This window comes from Mytilus californianus, unplaced genomic scaffold, assembly GCF_021869535.1.
Source record: "Mytilus californianus isolate M0D057914Y unplaced genomic scaffold, xbMytCali1.0.p SCAF_1, whole genome shotgun sequence".
Taxonomy (NCBI): domain Eukaryota; kingdom Metazoa; phylum Mollusca; class Bivalvia; order Mytilida; family Mytilidae; genus Mytilus; species Mytilus californianus.
In genome coordinates, this window is record NW_026262581.1 from 53244974 (window position 1) to 53267386 (window position 22413).

At 33.1% G+C, this 22413-nt stretch overlaps 2 protein-coding genes across 41 annotated transcripts in view; one reads left to right on the top strand and one right to left on the bottom strand.

Moving 5' to 3' along the window:
- Positions 1 to 22413, top strand: part of LOC127723416 (E3 ubiquitin-protein ligase RNF213-like) — a 135919-nt gene that overhangs the window by 42701 nt on the left and 70805 nt on the right. The window contains exons 29-39 of the mRNA XM_052230074.1: positions 503 to 671; positions 999 to 1069; positions 4419 to 4551; positions 6170 to 6277; positions 7044 to 7129; positions 7615 to 7803; positions 9435 to 9561; positions 10202 to 10375; positions 11140 to 11276; positions 12353 to 12563; positions 20383 to 20740. Coding sequence (XP_052086034.1) covers positions 503 to 671; positions 999 to 1069; positions 4419 to 4551; positions 6170 to 6277; positions 7044 to 7129; positions 7615 to 7803; positions 9435 to 9561; positions 10202 to 10375; positions 11140 to 11276; positions 12353 to 12563; positions 20383 to 20740 — 1763 coding nt within the window. The remainder of the gene's footprint in view (positions 1 to 502; positions 672 to 998; positions 1070 to 4418; positions 4552 to 6169; positions 6278 to 7043; positions 7130 to 7614; positions 7804 to 9434; positions 9562 to 10201; positions 10376 to 11139; positions 11277 to 12352; positions 12564 to 20382; positions 20741 to 22413) is intronic.
- LOC127721264 (uncharacterized) lies at positions 14396 to 19376 on the bottom strand. Of its 40 annotated transcripts, XR_007991178.1 has the most exons (5): positions 18517 to 19376; positions 18116 to 18166; positions 17915 to 17965; positions 17365 to 17760; positions 14396 to 17018 (listed from the first exon to the last, which is right to left on the bottom strand). XR_007991178.1 is itself a non-coding variant. In XM_052227983.1 (4 exons), the coding sequence occupies exons 1-4, from the start codon at positions 18341 to 18343 to the stop codon at positions 16872 to 16874; spliced, it is 924 nt and encodes a 307-aa protein (XP_052083943.1). In that variant the 5' UTR covers positions 18344 to 18348; the 3' UTR covers positions 14396 to 16871. The 40 variants fall into 40 exon arrangements, 13 of the variants coding, with proteins under 13 accessions (XP_052083943.1, XP_052083932.1, XP_052083965.1 ...); XR_007991153.1 differs by lacking the exon at positions 18116 to 18166 and having other exon boundaries at positions 17915 to 18016; XR_007991144.1 differs by having other exon boundaries at positions 17915 to 18166.

Below are 22413 nucleotides of genomic sequence, written 5' to 3' on the forward strand. Positions count from 1 at the left end.
TTCACTGCCAAAAAAACAGGATGTTTACAGTGTTGTCTCCCCTCAAAACATGTATATTTAATCTAATTTTTAAAATTATTTTAATCATTCAACCTGTTTAAATTGAAAGCTAATTAACTAATTTTTACAATCAAATACAAAAAACATGATACTTTTTCACCAATTATATGAATAAAAAGGGATTTCCCTCCATGGTTTATTTAGTCGGGGAATAACCCCTAGTTTTTTATACGAAACTGTTTATAGCACCCTATATTGATGATTTTCACTTTTACCGTTCCAGAGTTATTGTCCTTGTGATATTAAAAAATGCCAGAACACAAATAAATGTTTAAAAAATCCGGTTTGCTGTCACTCTGACAGCCTCTTGTTTTTTATTCCAAATGGTATCTAGAATTATATCCCTTGCCAAAATTCAAAACCAATCTGGTCACTGGTGTTTATTTAACAAGTTATGATGAAACATGAACAGTAACTATACAATTAATACTTGGATTTTCAGTTTGTTAAAGATGCTTTATGGATTTATATCAAAGTCAAGGAGTAAACCAACTTGGCTACAGCTGAAACACTGTATTCTTAGAAATTTTGGTGGATTACCAGAAGAAGTTATAAAACCTGTCGACATATTTGCTAGAAATCTTGCAGAGGTAGTCAACAGAAATGAAGAGGTACATGAATTATCATTGTAGGGGTCATATTGGTTTCATTGCAACAATGTATACAGAATAGAATAGAGGAATAGTTAGCATATAGCATGCATTGATAGCAGTAAATATATGACACTATTATATCTATATGGACAAAATTACCTTTTCTGCATAAATTTTAATACTAGAACATAAAAATATTATTATGTAATCGTTTATATTGTAAACATTTGTCTATTGATATTATTATTGTTAATTTTACATTGTCTTTAAAAGTTAAAATAGAGTAAATAATGTTATTGTGTTTTGTTAATTGTTTATCTATATATATATATATATATATTACAGGAAACAGAGTATGATCCTGAATGTTCTTCAACTGGAATGATAAAAGCATGTCTGAGTGGTCAAGCAGACAGGTAAGCAATTGTCGTCGTTCTAAGACATTTGGTTTCCGTACAATAACTTTAGTATAAGTGAATGGATCTCTATGAAATTTGGAAGGAAGGTTGGGATTGATTTTGGGGGTTATGGTCCCAACTGTGTAAGTGTTTGGATATTTCTGAAATTGCACTACAAGGTTCCATATCACAAAGGGAAAGCTGGAATTGAGTTTGGGGGTAATTGCCCGAAACGTTTAGGAATAAGGGGTCAAAAATGGGCCAAAAAAGGCATTTTTCTAGCTTCCAGACAATAACTTGTGTATAAGTGTATGGATCTCTATGAAATTGTACTACAAGGTTCCATACCACGACAGAAGGTTGGGGTCAATTTTGTGAGTTGTGGCTTTTATCGTTAAGAAACTAGAGGCCAAATAGGGGCCAAAAACAAGACTTTCCTAATACTGGCTAAGCTGGTTCTAACATAAAATTATTTCTGATCTATTTAAAGAAACAACAAATACTGATATGGCAGGAGATACACACCAAACAGGGTGTGTAAATTATTATATTTAGTTTGTAAACAGATTTACTAAGTATTGTGCAACAGCAAAGTATTGCACAACAGCAAGAAATCTTCAGTTGAAAATAAATAAATCTTTTAACCAATTTCAATGAGGATTAATTTAAAGTTTTGAATTGTTTGAGGTTTATACAATGTATTACTATATTGGATATTTGGACATTTTTAAATAGGGTCCAAAAGTAGACTTTGTTTGATTTGATCAGAAACTGAATTCTTGTGGTTCAATGATATGCTGAATCTAACTGTGCATTCTGATTTTTAATTTTGGGCCCTGTTTTCAAATTAGTCTATATTAAGGTCCAAAAGGTCCAAAATTAAACTTATTCATGGTTTTTATACGACCGCAAAAATTAAAAATTTTTTGGTTGTATATTGGTATGACGTTGGCGTCGTCGTCGTCTGGCGTCGTCCGAAGACACATTGGTTTTCGCACTCTAACTTTAGTTTAAGTGAATGGATCTCCATGAAATTTTACCATAAGGTTCAATACCACGAAAGGTAGGTTGGGATTGATTTTGGGGGTTATGGTACCAACAGTTAAGGAATTAGGGGCCAAAATAAGCATTTTTGTAACTTCCAGACAATAACTTGTGTGTAAGTGTATGGATCTCTCTGACATTGTACCACAAGGTTCCATATCACAAAGGGAAGGCTGTAATTGATTTTGGTGGTAATTGCCTCAAAATTTTGGGAATTAGGGGCCAAAAAAGGGGCAAAAAACAAGCATTTTTCTAGTTTCATGACAATAACTTGTGTGTAAGTGTTTGGATATTTCTGAAATTGCACTACAAGGTTCCATATCACAAAGGGAAAGCCGGAATTGAGTTTGGGGGTAATTGCCCGAAACGTTTAGGAATTGGGGGCCAAAAAGGGGCCAAAAATAAGCATTTTTCTAGTTTCCAGACAATAACTTGTGTTCAAGTGTATGGATCTCTCTGAAATTGTACTGCAAGGTACCATACCACAAAGGGAAGGCTGGGATTGAGTTTGGGGGTGATGAATCATAAGGGGGTTCAAAAAATTTGGGGGGGGGGATTTTTTTTTTTTCTTTTTTTTTCTTTTTTTCATTTTTTTTTTCTTTTAAAATTTTCCATTTTAAGTTGGTTATTTCTGATTAATATTTTAAAGCAAATAATAATGATATGGTAGGAGATACACACCAAACAGGATGTGTAAATTATTATATAATAAGTATTGTGCAATAGCAAGAAATTTTCAATTGCACAGTATTGCACAATAGCAAGAAATCTTCAATTGCACAGTATTGCGCAATAGCAAGAAATCTTCAATTGCACAGTATTGCGCAATAGCAAGAAATATTCAATAGCACAATATTGCGCAATAGCAAGAAATTGTCAATTGTACAGTATTGCACAATAGCAAGAAATATTCAATTGCACAGTATTGTGCAAAAGAAGATACTTCGTATAAATTGCTTATTTCTTGATCAATTTCAATGGGGTTTTATTCTTGAATTCTTGGGGTTCTTTAATATGCTGAATCTAACCGTGTATTAAGTTTTTGGATTTTGGGCCCCGTTTTTAAATTGGTCCACGTTGAGGTCCAAAGGGTCCAAAATTTAACTTTGTTTGATTTCATCAAAAATTGAATTATTGGGGTCCTTTGATATGCCGAATCTAACCGTGTATTTAGATTCTTAATTTTTGGTTCCGTTTTCAAATTGGTCTACATTAAGGTCCAAAGGGTCCAAAATTAATCTTAGTTTGATTTTAACAAAAATTGAATTTTTAGGGTTCTTTGATATGCTGAATCTAAACATGTATTTAGATTTTTGATTATGGGCCCAGTTTTCAAGTTGGTCTAAATCGGGGTCCAAAATTAAACTTTGTTTGATTTCAACAAAAATTGAATATATGGGGTTCTTTGATATGCTGAATCTAACCATGTATTTAGATTTTTGATTTTTGGGCCCCGTTATCAACTTTGTCCACATTGAGGTCAAAAGGGTCCAAAATTAAACTTTGTTTGATTTCATCAAAAATTGAATTCTTGGGGTTCTTTGATATGCTGAATCTAACCATGTATTTAGATTTTGGATATTGGACCATAATAGGTGAATGTCCAATTTAAAATTTTTAAGTTCTTAGACCACATTCATTCTGTGTCAGAAACCTATGCTGTGTCAAATATTTAATCACAATCCAAATTCAGAGCTGTATCAAGCTTTAATGTTGTGTCCATACTTGCCCCAACTGTTCAGGGTTCGACCTCTGCGGTCTTATCAAGCTGCGCCCTGCGGAGCATTTTATTATTTTATATGCTGAATCTAACCATGGAATTGGATATTGGACCATTAAGTAGATTAAATGTCCCATTTCAAATTTTTAAGTTATCTGATCACATTTATTCTGTGTCAGAAATCTATAATGTGTCAAATATTGAATCACTATCCAAAATCAGTGCTGTATCAAGCTTGAATATTTTGTCTATACTTGCCCCAACTGTTCAGAGTTCAACCTCTGCAGTTGTATCCAGCTGCTCCAGGCGGAGCACATTTAACCAATTTCTGGAATTACACCCCTGATCAATATTGTACAACGAGGATTTTGTAATTAAGTTGAAAGTCAAAGGCTAATTTACATTGGTTTGATGGTGAGTATTGCTATTGCAATAAATTCCAAATCTTGACCAAATGCAATTTGTTTCATTAAATTGAAATTAAACTTTTCAACTGGTCAGAATTTTTTCAAATACTTAGTTTTTATTAGCATTGTCCAATTATTTGTCAATTAAGAGTTTTCACTCATGTTAGATTTAAATTGAAATTATTCCATATTGCAGTGAAAGTAGATACCTATTGTTGCTGACAGAAAATTATGGAGCTTTGTCAATTCTACAGCAGAAGATTTTCTCCATGCACAATGCAGAAGTAATTTTTGGAAGCAGCTTTCCAAGTGACCAAGAATACACTCAGGTGAAGTTGTACAATATTTCTGTTTTAAATTTTATAAATTAATTTTAAGCCTTTCAGTACATTGATTTCAAAATACTCAGAAAATACATGACTAAATAGATTACTGACTGTGTTTTCAAAATCCCCTCCATTCAAACAAGGTTTTATACCAATCTTTTTGTCTGCATTTACCAATAACTTCTTATATCCAAAGTGTATAATAATTGATATTAAAGAGTAGATTTTGAAGTCTCTGTCATTTTTATACGCCCGTCAAAATTTTGACCGGACGTATTATGGTATACAAATGTCGTCTGTCTGTCTGTCCATCTGTCTGTCCAGCGTAAACTTGTCGCACCGTAACTTGAGAACGACTTATCCAAATTTCATGAAACTTAACATAGTTGTTTCTTATGATGGTCAAACGATCTGTATACTGTTTGGTGAAAATATAGTTAAAACTTTTTGAGTTACGGGACTTAGTAACTAAAACAGGTGTGTGTTTTTTTTCACATGTCGCGCCGTATCTCACAAACAATTTATGATTATTGCTTAAAACTTTACACACTTCTTAGTTATATTAATCTTAAGATCTGTATACTTTTTGGTGATGATTCAAAATTTTATTTTTGAGTTATTGAGTATTTTGTAAAAAAAGGGGCAGGGGTTTTTCACATGTCGCGCTGTATCTCAAAAATGATTTATGATTATTGCTTAAAATTTTACACACTTCTTAGTTATATTAATCTAAAGATCTGTATACTTTTTAGTTTTGATTCAAAATGAGTTTTTTGTAAAAAGGGGGGGTTTTCGCATGTCGCGCTGTATGTCAGAAACTATTTATGATTATTGCATAAAAATTCACACACAAAACGACGGGCGTATCATGCGCTCGTGGCGCAGATGTTTATTTTTATAGTTATTTTACATGAGTGAATTCTTTGTGAATTCTTAAATGAATAAAAAATAACTAGAAATTTGGGCAAAAAACTAATATTTTTTCCTCTGTTTCAATTAAAAACAACAAAAGAAGTCCTTTGTATCTTTTTCGATGGACACTTCTCTGCTAGTATAAAAATTCCTCTTTGAAGTCCTGTGATAAAATCCTTAAATATGATGTCATTGTAAACAAAACCAGTAAAAACAGGATGTTTCAGCTAATTCATGTTCATTATTAGGTTAATTATCTCCCTTAGAACAGTATTGACTCATCTTCAGTCATTGCAAAATAACAAACTCAACCAAAGAGTTTTCATCCCTAGTTACAGTAATCTCTTTGCTCTGAGCAACATTTTAAACACATGATATGGTTGGTTGGACATCATTTAAAAATAAACCAATATGACAATTGGAGACGAGCTGCATAGGTGTCAATCTTGCAATCCAGTTGAAATTTCTTTTAATTACTAGATCACTAACATTGTTTGAAAATTATTGTCAGCTGTTGAAGCCAAAATGACAGATGGAACCCATGTAAATCTAATGTAAAGCCATCAGAAGTAAAATGTTTCCGATACCTTACAATCACTTGAAAAGCTTTGACTAAAAATAAAATTGACCAATTCAACTAAATTTCAGAACATATCCTATGTCTTGCTTGTAAAATTATTTTATTCTCCAGAATTGTTCAATGTTTTAGGTGTGTAGAAACATCAATCGTATCAAAGTGTGCATGGAAACTGGTAGCACTGTGATTCTACTAAATCTAGAAAACCTGTATGAAAGTCTGTATGATGCTCTCAATCAGGCAAGTTATTATTATATATTTTTAAACATTTAAAACACAGATGATTATCTCCCATTACACAAGAAAGCTTTAAATGATATTTTTATGCCTTCCCTATGATAGTATTAAATTAAAGTTTTAAATCAGTGATCCAGCTTGATTGTTTTCACAGGGCGGGCCACCCGCCCTTTCCCGACTGCCGCCCTGTGCCCTTTTTCTGATGCTTTAAATTAAAGTAGATTGTGGTCACATCAACTTGAACTTGAAACTTTGTTTGCAGATGTTCATAATGGGGTGAATTGTTAATATATATGCAAAATTTGGGTATTGACCTAGATTTGACAGTTCACTGAACATGGATATCAGATAGTGTGAGCAGTGCATGGTGTCGAATGGTATAGAGTGTTATAAAAATATTTTGTTTTTATATAGTTTATATATAGATTCATGCAATATTTCGTTAGACAAACTAGCTTGATTAGGTGCATGCAGCCAACCAGGTGAAATCATAGGCTGAAAAGAAATTTTTGCAGCTTATCATTCATTTCTTTGAATTTTTCACATGTCTAATTTTGTTGTGTAAATATTATGAAGTTCAATATTTATTACTTTGTTTTATGATAAAAATGTTGTTCATCTCTCTCGTTGAATCAATCAGGTTCAAGAGTATGTAGTTGGTACATTAGCTGGTGCATTCAAAATCTCTCTTAAGATATTTTATGAATTCATGTGTGCATTTATTATTGAAGTTGAAAGAAAACTATAGCTATTAGAGTTTGTATTTTAGTATTATGTTGAATTTGGAGGAGAAAGATATGTAGACCTGGGACTTGGAACACACAGAGTCAAATGTAGGGTACACAAGAAATTCAGGTACAGTTTGCATTATATTGTAAATGTTTAGAGATGTTTTATCAATTGAATCCTCATCTTGAGTCAGCTTAACCTTTATTACATGCTTGAATGACTTTGATTATTTTTTGGTATTTCTTTTTATTTTTGGGAAGTATTGATGATACATTAATGATATTTTAACATTTGAAACTTCTAACATGATTGCAATTTATGCTTTGCCCTATCTGTGTATTGAAGTTCCTTTAAGTTAGACATCCTTGTCTAGTTTTAAATGAAACTTAAGACTACTGTGAATCTTACTTTAAGTTTTTACACTTTTACAATGAAAAAAGGGTATTTCCCAACTTGCCCTAAGCTTTAATTATAACAGTAGGATGAGGGGAACTGAATTTTAACCAGAACAATCAGGAATATAAATGTCATAAAACTTGCATTTTATCATTAGTTATTAGGCGGCATTAAAGTACCCTTCAAACAAGAGGACCTATAATTGTCTGTTTCAGATTGGTTGTTGTAGCAGAAAAACAAGTTGTATATGACAAATTTCCTATACCACTGATCAATCGTCTTGAAAAACATTTCTTGTCGATGAATACAATGTTAACAGGAGAACAGGCTGAGCTTACCGAAGCACTGACTGAATGGGCCGAAACTTGTGCAGCAGACAAATCACCTAATCAAATTGGATACAAGTAAGTTCCACTATTTTTTTAAAAGTCATTAATGGCGCTGATGAAAGAAAACTCAATGAACATGTTTAAAGTAATAAATGACCATAACTTGATACTTAGTACACAACAAATATGACAAATCAAGAGGATGATGAAAGATGGCTCTTTAGTGTCAAGTGGCAATTTAAGTGCATATTCAGGACGAAAACATTTTAGTGGGATTTGAATATGGAGCCTGCTTTGTACTGGACTGACACAGTAAGCCAGATTTTTAACATGATAGTTTTCAGGGTTACAATCTGCAAGGAAGACATGTCACCTGTGCTGGACACATTATTCTGACTCCAAGCCGATCAGTCTTTGTTCTTACTCCTTAATGCCAAGTGCTACAAGAGAGATGTATGAACAAGAAGGGAACAACAGTCAAACCTGTATTAAGCAGTCATTCATGGGAAGATAAGAGTAAAAATTACATTGATAAAATGTTTGGGAGGGTCTGGAAGTGACTGTTTACAAATAACAACATTAAGACCATAGCTTCAGGCAATGCAAGTTTTTGTAAAACAAATAGTGATATCAGCTGTTGAGATTAAAACTACAGTCGAACCTCGTGTTGAAAACTCGGATGAGTCAAAGTAATTTCTTGGTTGGTAAAATTCCTGTTTGATCAATGCATAATTACCAGTGGTGAGTCCAACTTGGTTAATTCTAATACTCAGTTAAGTCGAGTAAATCTTATAGTCCCCTCGATGCAAGAATTTTCGAAAGATGCAGACGGAATGATAAAAATTCAAATCGGATGTATTTCTTATGTAACCTAATCATTTTCAAAAGAGATTAAAGTTTAGTAAACATATGTGTTTGTATAACAGTTAGAATGACATGTTTATGGTGACCAGTAATTTACACCTTTGTTGGTTGTTCATGCCAAACATTAGAGTGTTGAACATATTTCACATGAGATAAAAACGAAACGAATTTAAATGACCCAAACCGAGGTTTAAATGAATCGTTAGAATTAAAACTCATTAATTACAATGAATTAAAGGATTAAGACGATTATAATAAATTCATGATAATTTAATGTAAAGCAGACGACCTCATCAGAGACTGTTCAGAACTTATTTTGTTCCGCGAGTGATTTCATAATTTATAGTGACTGACCTTTGTAAATATTTGTGTAGCTATTGATTTTATATGTGCATGATTTGTATCTGTACTTGTGTGTTTAATTATTATGAAAGACCAAAAATGGAGATTGAATATTACACAATCATAAAGTGTCCTATCGAAAAATGGCACACTCAAAGTTTCTAGTTTACACAAATCTCATACCGTATTTCATGCATTCAGAATTTATGACAACACACTCGACCTCGAATGAGTCGAACCTCTGATAAGTCGAATACTTTGGTCAGGTCTCTTCGACTTCAACACAACGAGGTTCGAATGTATGTCGCTTTTTGTCTGAGTACTAAAAACAAATTCATTTATTGTAACTGGTTCTATACAGCAGACAAATCTGCTAAAATTAGCAACTTTGAATTATCATTTGTTTTCCGTAGTTTTGAAGTATGATTATGTAATTTTACTGACAATAAACATGCTAGACTTTTATCCCATGAAAGTAATGTCACACTCATGTTATTTAGGAAAGTGGAAAAAAAGATAGGTGATACCTTCATAGGGTATCATGCAGATACATGTGCTGCTATTATACATGATATTTGTGAGAAAAGAAAATCTACAACACAGACAATTCACAATGAAAGAGAACAGGTACTTAATTAATTTCAAATTTTCAAAGCCAGCAAGGCCCTTATTGTACTTAAATCTTAAGCTTTCTTGCCTTCAACAATGAGCAAAACCATACCATATAGTCCGCTTTAAAAGGATCCAATAGGACAAATTGTGAAACAGCAACATGACAAATAGTGAAATAATTCAAACAAGAAAACTAACGCCCTAACTTATATCAGAACAATTTAGGGAAAACAAATCTGACATATTTATTCTAAAACAAATATTTTTCACATTCATCAGTCCTCAATTTCCTGTTTACAGATATATTTTAGACGTAACATAATGAACATGTAACGAAATTTTCATTATATTTTTCTCTACAACTATAAATCACATCTTCCTGAAATTTCATGTGAGCATGCTTTAAAGTGTGATATATTTTCACTTCCACCACTAATCAATTCTTGTTTACTGATTACTTATGGCCAGTATGCCAGATATCATTAGTTAGCAGTTGTTCACAGTTCAACCTTTTTATCAGTATTTGTGGGGAGATTCTTGTGCTTTTTGTGACGAACTGTTGCATATAAGACCACAATGAAACTATACATTGAAAATTTGGAAACATTTGTAAAAAAGACAACAGAGTAACTTGAATGAAATGATCTTTTATCAGATCTTAAAAGAAGGAAAGTCAACATTGCTTTGGTGTGCTACACCAGCTGCTGTGACACAGAATGGTGGTGGAGAAGAAATGGAAATCTACAGTAAACAACAACAGCATGAGAGTTTGACAGATTACCTTTGTAAAAGACTTCAAGATGACCCTGATCAAAGTTTCTATGCTCAGGTAAGTTGATAATAAATCCACGTTCTTCAAACTATTACTTTAAGTCTAATTTTAGCTGATATTAGTTAGTAGTTACAAATAGAAGCACAGTTTAAAATGTTTTAGGGATCTGCATTTGGCCTTTCTTGCAAATTTTGAAAAAAAATCTATATGAATGAGAGATGAACACCTATGCACTCTACAAAAAAGCTTGAGCTGTTTTTGGTTGCTTTCTGCTATTTCTAAGCTTTCTCATGTCCAAGTCCCAGCATATCTCTATAATATAAGATTGCACATAGTCCACATATCTTCAATAGATGGCTCACTACAAATGTAATATCTTTTGCCCATGATATTGCTTAATCTACTGTTTTAAAGTATTAAAGTGAAACATATTTATTTGAAAAATAAAATATGGTAAACATCAAAATGTCTATTTCTGTCAAAATTTATATGTTCAACTCTAGAACCTAAAATTTGACAAAGTTTAAAATTTAAACTTATCTCTGAGCAATTTGCTAGTTGATTGTTGTAATATTGCCATATAGAAATGAAATACAATGATAGAGCATTAATCAAGGGTACAATCTCCAATTTAGCATGTGTACCATGGACTATTTCTTTATATTTTTGACCAAACAAAAGTCTTTCCTTAAGAATTTTAAAAAAAATCTGAATTTGAAGAAGCAATTTGAAATTCTCAATAAAAGTCGGAAGGAAGATTAGAATTATAAACTTGAGTCTGAACTTGAACTACATATTTTATTAATATCTTCTCTTTTCAGATAACTACAAACTCTAGGATCTTGTCACAAGCAGAATGTGAGGATCTTTGTGAATCCATACCAATTGACAGACAAAATGTGATCTCACTGACATTACAGCAATTTCATACAGAACAACAATTTAGCAAACAAATTAGGTACTTGATACTATAATAACGGCAAAAATATTAAGGAAAAGGGCACACACTTATGTAGTCTTTGCAGACTGCAACAAAGATAAAGTATTGTACTTTACCAGTAAGAAGTTACATTTACATGTTCATGTAGAAGTAATAACCATCAATTAAGGCATCATCACAAGTTAAATTTTAATTACAAAATTACACAAGGCAAATATATAAATGCATCAATTTTAATGTTATGTATTTTTTTTTCAAATCTGTTTCATTGACTTGTCTGGTATTCCTTGGATACAAGGACAATGTAGTGACAAGAGCATTTAACTACAATGAAAAACATTTCAGAAAAAAACTGCTCAGTAATGCAAACTCTTGAGAGATTGTAAAAAATCTCCACCAAGGAAAACAGATATCTCATATTTCACATTTCCTCATTGTCAAATAAACTGGATTAAAATAAAACACAACAAATTTAATACAAATGACCTTGTTGTTCTAATGTGGATCTTCTTCCTGCTAAAAACCTGCAGGTTCTTACCGGTAATTAGAACTTGGTTTATAACTGTGAATAATATGAAGGGGTATCTGGTGGATAAAAATCTAATGAAATAGAAGAAAAGTTTCATATAAAAGGAACAATGCTTTTAATCCTGTTATACATCTAGACATTTTCCAGTTCATTGATCTGAAATGATCACACTTTTAAATACATCAAGGTCATTAAACAGCCCTAAGCATCAATTTAAGACCCTTACTCAACCAATAAAATATCTTCATCAATTTTGTAAAAATACAAATTTTCTCAATTCATTTCTCAGTATTATTTTATTGATTTTTTTGAAGTACAATATTGATTTCCTAATTTTACGCTGTTTCATTTTCTACAGACTAATCAACATCAATAGAAGAAAGATACTTTTGGGGTCTGACAATAATACAATAGTTCAAAAACCAATTAACCAATAAGTTCTCTTCAAGCCTGATTCATGTAATTTTTTATAATAATGAAGAAAAAAAACAACATGGTAATAGAATTGTCTACACATTAAAAATTTCTATCCATGATTGTTCATCGTATTTGAAATATTTTACAGATCACTTGGTGATAGTAAAACAGTGTCAAATTCAATGCTTATTGTTCAGTGTGAATGTGGTGACCAAAATACAGAACTGATTGCATGTGCCAGATATTCTATACAGAGGGAACTCAAACGTATACTTGAAGAAAACAGTGAGGTCAAAGTCCATGTGGTTCTTCTTGTACAACTGCCTGGTATTGCTGGAGATTCGTTTACTGGTTTCCAGGTATTAAACCTTATAAAGTGTAAATATGTAATTGGAACAATCAATGAGACCACAACCAAAAGACACAAAAAAATAATCAATTTGGTCTTCAACAGTACACAAGTATATATACAAAATACCAATATTCATTTGAAGGTATATATATCTCTATACTATATAAGTTTCCATAAGGTATCTGCTTATGATATTGTTTCATAAACAAAGTGTTTAGCATGTCCTTGCATTCATTTTTCAGACAAACTTAAAAAGAGTAGGCTACATGTATTTTAAATTTCCCTGTATAGTTAGATATCTGCAGTCTGTTATCCACCTGAACTTGTGAGTAGATTTTAGCATGCACTTGTAACTTGTATCACTTTAAATATAGTTATGCATCATGTGTTTTTACCTTTTCCGTCTTTTTAACTCACCGGGGCCCAAAGGGCCCCATGTGAGCTTATGCCATCACTTGTCATCGTTCGTCGTCTGTCGTCGTCGTCTGTCGTCGTAAACTATTTAAAAAATCTTCTCCTCTGAAACTACTGGGCTAAATACCTTCAAACTTTAACTAAATGTTCCTTAGGGTATCTAGTTTATAAATTGTATCCGAAGTTTTGATCCATCGACAAACATGGCCGCCATGGCTAAAAATAGAACATAGGGGGTCAAATGCAGTTTTTGGCATATATCTCAAAAACTAAAGCTTTTAGAGCAAATCTGAAATATGGTAAAATTGTTTAATTGGTCAAGATCTATCAGCTCTGAAATTTTCAGACGAATCGAACAACCCATTGTTGGGTTGCTGCCACCGAATTTGTAGTTTTTACAAAATTTTGCAGTTTTTTGTTATTATTTTGAATATTATTATAGATATATATAAACTGTAAGCAGCAATAATGTTCAGCAAAGTAAGATCTACAAAAAAGTTAATATGACCAAAATTGTCAATTGACCCCTTAAGGAGTTATTGCCCTTTAAAGACAATTATAAACAATTTGTTCATCAAGTTTGCTAACATTTAAAAATCTTCTCCTCTGAAATACAGGTGAGTGATTCAGGCTCTTGAGAGCCTCTTGTTTCTACTACTGTTAAAGATTCTGTTTTGACTTAATGAAGCATATCCATATTGTGTCACCAGCCTCAGTCCACCTCCTGTTAGAATTTACAGAAAAGATCTTTAATAGCCAAACTTATTCTAATAACATATTAGTTCTTGCTGGGTAGCAATTCTCTCCATCTTACTTTAAAATTAGAATTTTGAAGTCTTCATTCATCATCTAAAGTGGAAATTGACATTTAATGTATTTTGTTCATTTCCTTTTTGTAAATTAACCCATATTAATCTTGGAATAAAATATATGATGGGAAGAATTGCTTCTGGATAACAATATCTCTAATAATAAATAGACCTTTGTGTCTAGAATTGTATTTATTTTCACGAATGATTAATTTCACAATTTCAATGCATTATCTTTTTAAGTGGGTGTTAAATTGACATTATTGTTGATTTGTATTTACTATTCACATAATGCTTTATATCGTTTGTCCTTTCATCCAACAAAAAATGTTCTTACTTGCTGATCATGATGTACTACTGAACAGAATGATCCAGAATGAATAACTTTATGAGTGATCAGCAGCTTTATTTATAGTGATTGAGTCATAATGTGTGAGCATCTTTAAGTGACCTACATGTTTGCCTTCAATTTTTCAAAAATGTTGAACTAAGCTAAAATGGATTAAATTTTCATCACACATTTCTCCAGGACTTCTGAATAAAATGACTTCTTACATGATCAGATCTGTCATACACCCACATCCTGTATTCAAATATATAATTTATACACAACACATTTTAAAGAAAGACTTTTATTATATAACATAATAACTCTAAACATCATTATCTAAATTAAACACCATAACATACATGTAACAATAAACATTTCTTTAACTTAAAATGTTACATTATTGGCTTTCTTGGGGCTACTCATTCATTGGAAAATTTAACCTTTAAATTTTTTAAATACATAACAATGATGGGGAGATCCCTGCAGCAAACTTAACTGTATGAAATGTCACCTGGGGCGATCCCGGCAGGTGTGAGCTACTTGACTAGAGAAATTAAACTTAACTGTATGAAATGTCACCTGGGGCGATCCCGGCAGGTGTAAGCTACTTGACTAGAGAAATTACCGACCTGGCAGGAATTAACCCATCTGATGTATTATTGAATTGGGGGAGTATAATTCCCCTTGAATTATAAAGGCCTGATGCAATTATCCATAATATGAGTAGCCTCTAAATTGGTGAGAAAACAAGTCTAAATATACAATGTACATACATAAAACTAAACTTAATGACTAAGTTAGTTATTAATGATTAAAACGATTATTAAAGAACTAATATCATAACATCAATATCATATGTACAATAATGTGTTATAAATCATTGTTAATTATTAAAAAGGCTAGAATGAAAATCCCTTAGGTTCAACACATACAATATGAAGCTTCACTATCTATCTATACACTAACAGTTACATACTGGTAAGATACAAGTATATTATTCGAAACCCAGATTGGAGTAGCTGGGGACGGTGGGTGGGATAGCTGATTAACATACATATGATACACGTGTAGGTAAGTTTGTCAATCTGATAATGAGGTCATCAAAACACATACCCCCTCTAGTAGTAAACAATAATAGAATCTAAAAATAGATTGACAGAGGCTTCTAAACTCTAGATAGAAGATAAATTGTGTTGTGTATAAACTATAATTTAATAAATCAAATTTCCTTTTATACACAACACATTTTAAAGAAAGACTTTTATTATATAACATAATAACTCTAAACATCATTATCTAAATTAAACACCATAACATACATGTAACAATAAACATTTCTTTAACTTAAAATGTTACATTATTGGCTTTCTTGGGGCTACTCATTCATTGGAAAATTTAACCTTTAAATTTTTTAAATACATAACAATGATGGGGAGATCCCTGCAGCAAACTTAACTGTATGAAATGTCACCTGGGGCGATCCCGGCAGGTGTGAGCTACTTGACTAGAGAAATTAAACTTAACTGTATGAAATGTCACCTGGGGCGATCCCGGCAGGTGTAAGCTACTTGACTAGAGAAATTACCGACCTGGCAGGAATTAACCCATCTGATGTATTATTGAATTGGGGGAGTATAATTCCCCTTGAATTATAAAGGCCAAATTGAGTGAATTCATAATGAATGATGAATGAGTGAAAGCCCCCAAGAAATAATACCATATAAAAATATAAATTAGTTATAAGAAAACTATGACAAAGACTCAATGATACATTTATCATGATCTTTGCAAATAAACTTCTTATAAGTCCTGATGTATTGTCTTAAGAATGACTACGAAACTTTAGTTATAACCAAGGCATAACTGAGTTGTCCAAATAAGGAATAAACGCATTGCATCAGAGTCACTTTAAAGAAAGGAGGAGAAAGTATACGGCCCCCATTCTCAAGTTAATTGTTACTTATACTAAGGCACCACTGGTTCAAACTGTTCTTTAATTGTAATCAGTCTTGGTGTTCTAAGTTTCACACCAAAAGCAAAGTACTACCCTGATATCAACATCACTGATTACTAGGCACTTTAGATTACATCCCTAATTCAACAAGTGAATGTTTCCAGTTCATCGAAGAGAACCAAAGAACGCTGTTAAAATGCACAGTGTTACAGTATCTATGAAACGTGAGGAAAACTCCTGTTGATAACATGTTGTACAAACACTGTAATAAGGATGATGTAAATGTTGGCCTGTTCATAGAAGCCTACATGTAAGTTGTTTATCTTGCTCCATGCAAATAGAAGGTAATCGCTCGATCCCTGTTGTGGTGTAGTTATGACAAGCAAATAATGATATCAAAACCTAGCTATATAATAATTGCAATTCTTTCCGATTCTTTCAGTGTGTTATAGAGTATATCAAATGGTTCTCGGTGATAGTAGAAAGACAGTTCATGGAACTCTGTATGCCCCTAATTCGAAATGATATAAACTTGTACATTTGATTAAACTTGTTGCGTTTAATGCTTAACGAAAGTTGCGTGACTGTCGTTCTAACACATTATACTATGATGGCAGGAATCGAGGTATTGATTTCCTTTATATTCCGGTGCTATTGTTCTGAAGGCAGCATCCGAATACGATAGGTTATTAATATCTGTATCTGTATCTGTATTTTTCTGTAAATAAAGAAAAAGAAAAAACGACCTGGGAAGTCCCAGTAGTCCTAAAATACTCCAGAGAGATCTAAGTGGAGATCCCAGCGGAGTTAAATATAATACATTAATACGTAATTATTAAGATAATAAACAACCTGTGGCGATCCAGCAGGTGTATTGCCATATATACAAAGAGAATGAACGACCTGGGGCGATCCATCAGGTGTATTATAATATATATAAAGTGAATGAATGACCTGTGGCGATCCAGCAGGTGTACAATATATAAAGAGAATGAATGACCTGTGGCGATCCAGCAGGTATAGTACAATATATATAAAGAGAATGAATGACCTGTGGCGATCCAGCAGGTGTAGTACAATATATATAAAGAGAATGAATAACCCGTGGCATTCCAGCAGGTGTAGTACAATATATATAAAGTGAATGAATGACCTGTGGCAATCCAGCAGGTGTGCAATATATATAAAGAGAATGAATGACCTGTGGCGATCCAGCAGGTGTACAATATATATAAAGAGAATGAATGACCTGTGGCGATCCAGCAGGTGTAGTACAATATATATAAAGAGAATGAATGACCTGTGGCGATCCAGCAGGTGTGCAATATATATAAAGAGAATGAATAACCTGTGGCGATCCAGCAGGTGTAGTACAATATATATAAAGTGAATGAATGACCTGTGGCGATCCAGCAGGTGTGCAATATATATAAAGAGAATGAATGACCTGTGGCGATCCAGCAGGTATAGTACAATATATATAAAGAGAATGAATGACCTGTGGCGATCCAGCAGGTGTAGTACAATATATATAAAGAGAATGAATGACCTGTGGCGATCCAGCAGGTGTGCAATATATATAAAGAGAATGAATAACCTGTGGCGATCCAGCAGGTGTAGTACAATATATATAAAGTGAATGAATGACCTGTGGCGATCCAGCAGGTGTGCAATATATATAAAGAGAATGAATGACCTGTGGCGATCCAGCAGGTGTAGTGCAATATATATAAAGAGACTGACTGAATGACCTGTGGCGATCCAGCAGGTGTAGTGCAATATATAAAGTGAATGAATAACCTGTGGCGATCCAGCAGGTGTAGTACAATATAAATAAATGAATGAATGACCTGTGGCGATCCAGCAGGTGTAGTGCAATATATATAAAGAGAATGAATGACCTGTGGCGATCCAGCAGGTGTAATGCAATATATATAAAGAGACTGAACGACCTGTGGCGATCCAGCAGGTGTAGTACAATATATATAAAGAGAATGAATGACCTGTGGCGATCCAGCAGGTGTGCAATATATATAAAGAGAATGAATAACCTGTGGCGATCCAGCAGGTGTAGTACAATATATATAAAGTGAATGAATGACCTGTGGCGATCCAGCAGGTGTGCAATATATATAAAGAGAATGAATGACCTGTGGCGATCCAGCAGGTGTAGTGCAATATATATAAAGAGACTGAATGACCTGTGGCGATCCAGCAGGTGTAGTGCAATATATAAAGTGAATGAATAACCTGTGGCGATCCAGCAGGTGTAGTACCATATAAATAAATGAATGAATGACCTGTGGCGATCCAGCAGGTGTAGTGCAATATATATAAAGAGAATGAATGACCTGTGGCGATCCAGCAGGTGTAATGCAATATATATAAAGAGACTGAACGACCTGTGGCGATCCAGCAGGTGTAGTTCAATATATATAAGTGAATGAATGACCTGTGGCGATCCAGCAGGTGTAGTTCAATATATATAAAGTAAATGAATGACCTGTGGCGATCCAGCAGGTGTAGTGCAATATATATAAAGAGAATGAATGATTGACCTGTGGCGATCCAGCAGGTGTAGAACGATATATATAAAGAGAATGAATGACTTAGTGCAATATATATAAAGAGAATGAACGACCTGAAATATAATACAATTTATTACTTTACTGTATGAAATGTCCACCTGGGGAGATGCCAGCAGGTGTGGAGCAATCTAGAATAGAGATATAAACATGATAAATACTGTGTGCTACATGTACTATGTGCTGAAATATATACATATAAATACATATTGATGACTAATACTGCACGAAATGTTCACCTGGAGTGATCCCAGCAGGTGTGGAGCAATCTAGAATAGAGATATAAATACTGTGTGCTAGTATGTGCTGAAATATAATACATATAAATACATATTTATTACTTATACTGTACAAAATATTCACCTAGGGAGATCCCGGAAGGTGTAGAGTAATCTAGAATAGAGATATAAATAATGTGTGCTACTATGTGCTGAAATATATTAAATATAATATATAGTATTATTTATACTATGTAACTGCTGTTAATCCTGATATAAGGAGATGTATGTTTTGTTTATTAATAAAATATATAAATATTACTTATACTTAACAAAGGCAAAGTTTCCACCAATACAATATATTCAGTTGCATATCTTAAAGAAGTGCAGACATATATATGCATATCCTATACGTGTCCTCCAATCTCCATGCTGTTCTTCACTCCCTGCTGCAGTAGAATGGTAAACCCCAATGTGTAGTGTATGATCTACGAGTGCCGTAGGTGCTGTTGGATATGGAATTGTTGACTGCCGCCGACAAAGTAGTTAAAACTGGCCAACCCAAAACTAGCGGGCTTATGTAATGATACTGTCATTTGGAATATTGTTTGACAAACAGATAATTATTTATTCAAAGCTGTAGATTAAAACGTTGAACGAAAGTTTACTCTTTGTCGTTCTAATCCCATAATTGTTATTTGTTTACATTTTTTTGCGGTGCATTGTGGGATCGCGCACTGGTCAATTGAGATGTAACTTCTAACATGCTGTCATGGCCGAAGGTTTCAAAAATCGAACTAAAGTCAATAAGCCATTCTCCTAGCGATAGTTGGGCATTTAATGTCCTTTGTTCTCAGCTCTGCACGAAATCTAGTTTAATTCCAGTTTCGAAAGTTCTGGATCATAAGACGAATGTTTCTGTTACCTGGGGGTTACCCATGGCACACTTGGAAAAGTGATACGTTGAGGAGATAATCATTACTCAATCAAATGAACAATATCCAAGCACTATTTCAAAGAAACGTATATCCATGTCAATTGATTGTTAACATACGGATACTAAATAGATTTTCGAATATGGTTCGAAAACAGTAAATAATAGCTGATTAACATACATATGATACACGTGTAGGTAAGTTTGTCAATCTGATAATGAGGTCATCAAAACACATACCCCCTCTAGTAGTAAACAATAATAGAATCTAAAAATAGATTGACAGAGGCTTCTAAACTCTAGATAGAAGATAAATTGTGTTGTGTATAAACTATAGTTTAATAAATCAAATTTCCTCACATGCTTCTGTTTTTTTACTTTTTCACTCTGAAATACAGTTGTGTATCCTGTAATTAGTGTATATGTTTTGAAATAATATTTTTGTAAGAGTCAAAGAAGTACTTTATCTTTTCTGTATTAATATGCCTGTTATTCACTTCTCTTTAGCATCCTATAGTTTAAAGCTTTAATATCTTGTTGATAGTATAGTAATGCATGAGTTATGTATTTTTTCATTCTAGTGTGGATTGTGGCATTCTGTCCATATAGATGACTTACGAATTTCCACAGTTATTCCACCATTATGTGACATGTGTGACAAGTCGGCCGGTGAAATACTTTCAAGCTCAAAACAGGAAGTGAAACAAACCAGTGAAAAAGTAGAAACTTTAGAAGAATCTGAATTACAAACATATGAAGGAGATAAATATGAACCTGAGCTATTTGAACAAAAAGAATTTCACATCAATAAGTTTATCAGGAGTTGTGTACTTAAAGCACTGGCCTGTTTAAAAGATCCTCCTACAGACTCTGGACATACATCTGGACGCACAACTGAAAGACTTAACATTGTTTTAAGACTGCTTGAAAATAGTCATGGTAAGCTAGAAGTAAAACATCCAATCTAGGAGTAAGGTATTGTAAATTCAGAAATAATTGTGTACAATTATTAATGCAATTATTGAAGAATGGATAAAAAAAGAGTCCAAGAAAATCTGCATACAGATAATTGCATCAAATATCAGAATGGGAGTTTTAATGTATGAGCATATTTCAGATTTTCAGACGCTTAGTTCCAGTTTGCCATTATTTGAAATTTTTCAATATGTTAAATTAACTTGAATTTTTTTGTCACATGTTGCTCTATTACTATTGGACAGAATAACTTCCTGTTTGGTCAACAACTTGATGTGGGTGGCGATTTTTAGGTCTGTCAAACATGTATTTCCTTTTTTTTAACCTGTATTTAATACTTTGAACTACTAGTATACTTAGCTTGTTGTGTGCATTTATACTAAGAATAGTTAAGAAAAAGAGTACTGTGCTCTAATACTTTGAATTAGGAGTGGGGTATAGATACCTGCCAACCTCTGAAACCTTCAAAGAGGGAGATCTCCCCCTCATCTGTCATAGCTGAGGGGGATATTTTGCGCGAACGACATTCTCAAGTTAAATGTATGACCTGTTTAAGTATTCTTCTACAAAACACCAAAAAGAGTTAATGAATAGACTTTATTTCTTCAAATCATGGTTATATTATAATAATCTATACAAAGTGGGGTTTTTTTTAGCCTTTTTCAATACCTCCGAGTCTCATAACTCATAACATTCCATATTTTGATTTTGATGTGAGTTTCACACTAAGCATGTTTTCAAACATCGTACAGACCACCAGAAGAAAAGTTGATTGAACATGATGTGCAAAAAGATTCATTGCCAGGTGAACTTGGTCGTAAAAATAGAAAATCTTTCATTCAAATCTGCTTGACATTTCAATTTGCAGTTATCTATTTCTTCTTTCTTTTTTACACTGTCGCTTGGTCCAGACAAAGACCTCTATCTTGTTGGAGTTGACATAGCAGAACTGAATTTTGATTACTTATATATCGAACATAAAAACTACTGACCAAAGTTTTCAAATGATCGCCGATTGTTTATTTATTTCTATTGAAAGTAATGAAAAAGCCAGAGAATTACGAATGCGGGTAATTCCAGGTCAAAATATCCAAAAGCGGGAGATTCTATACTCCCGTGTGGGAGCGGACCGGCAAGCGGGAGATATCTGGAATTTCGTCGTTTGCGCGGGAGGGTTGGCAGGTATGGGTATACATTAAAATTGAGAATGGAAATGGGGAATATGTCAAAGAGACAACAACCTGAACAAAGACCAAAGAGCAGATAACAGCCGAAGGCCACCAATGGGTCTTCAACACAGCGAGAAAATCCCTCACCCAGAGTCGGGCTTCAGCTGGCCCCTAAATAAAAATGTGTACATGTTTTTCTCTGACTGTTTATGACGTCTTTAAACTAAATCCATTGGATGTTGGATGTGTACGGATTGATAATTTAGTCTTAGATGCATGATTATTTTTATTAGTTGTTAGTGGCTTTGAACTAGCTGTCAGTAACTGCGAGTACACTCTGATCTGTACTTAGTGTCTTTTTGTTGTTTGGATGTACAAGTACCCTGCCACATCCACTTGTATTTGTAGTATTTGTATTTTTATCCATCTGATGAGTTAAGCCTCTTTCAACTGATTTTTATAGTTTGT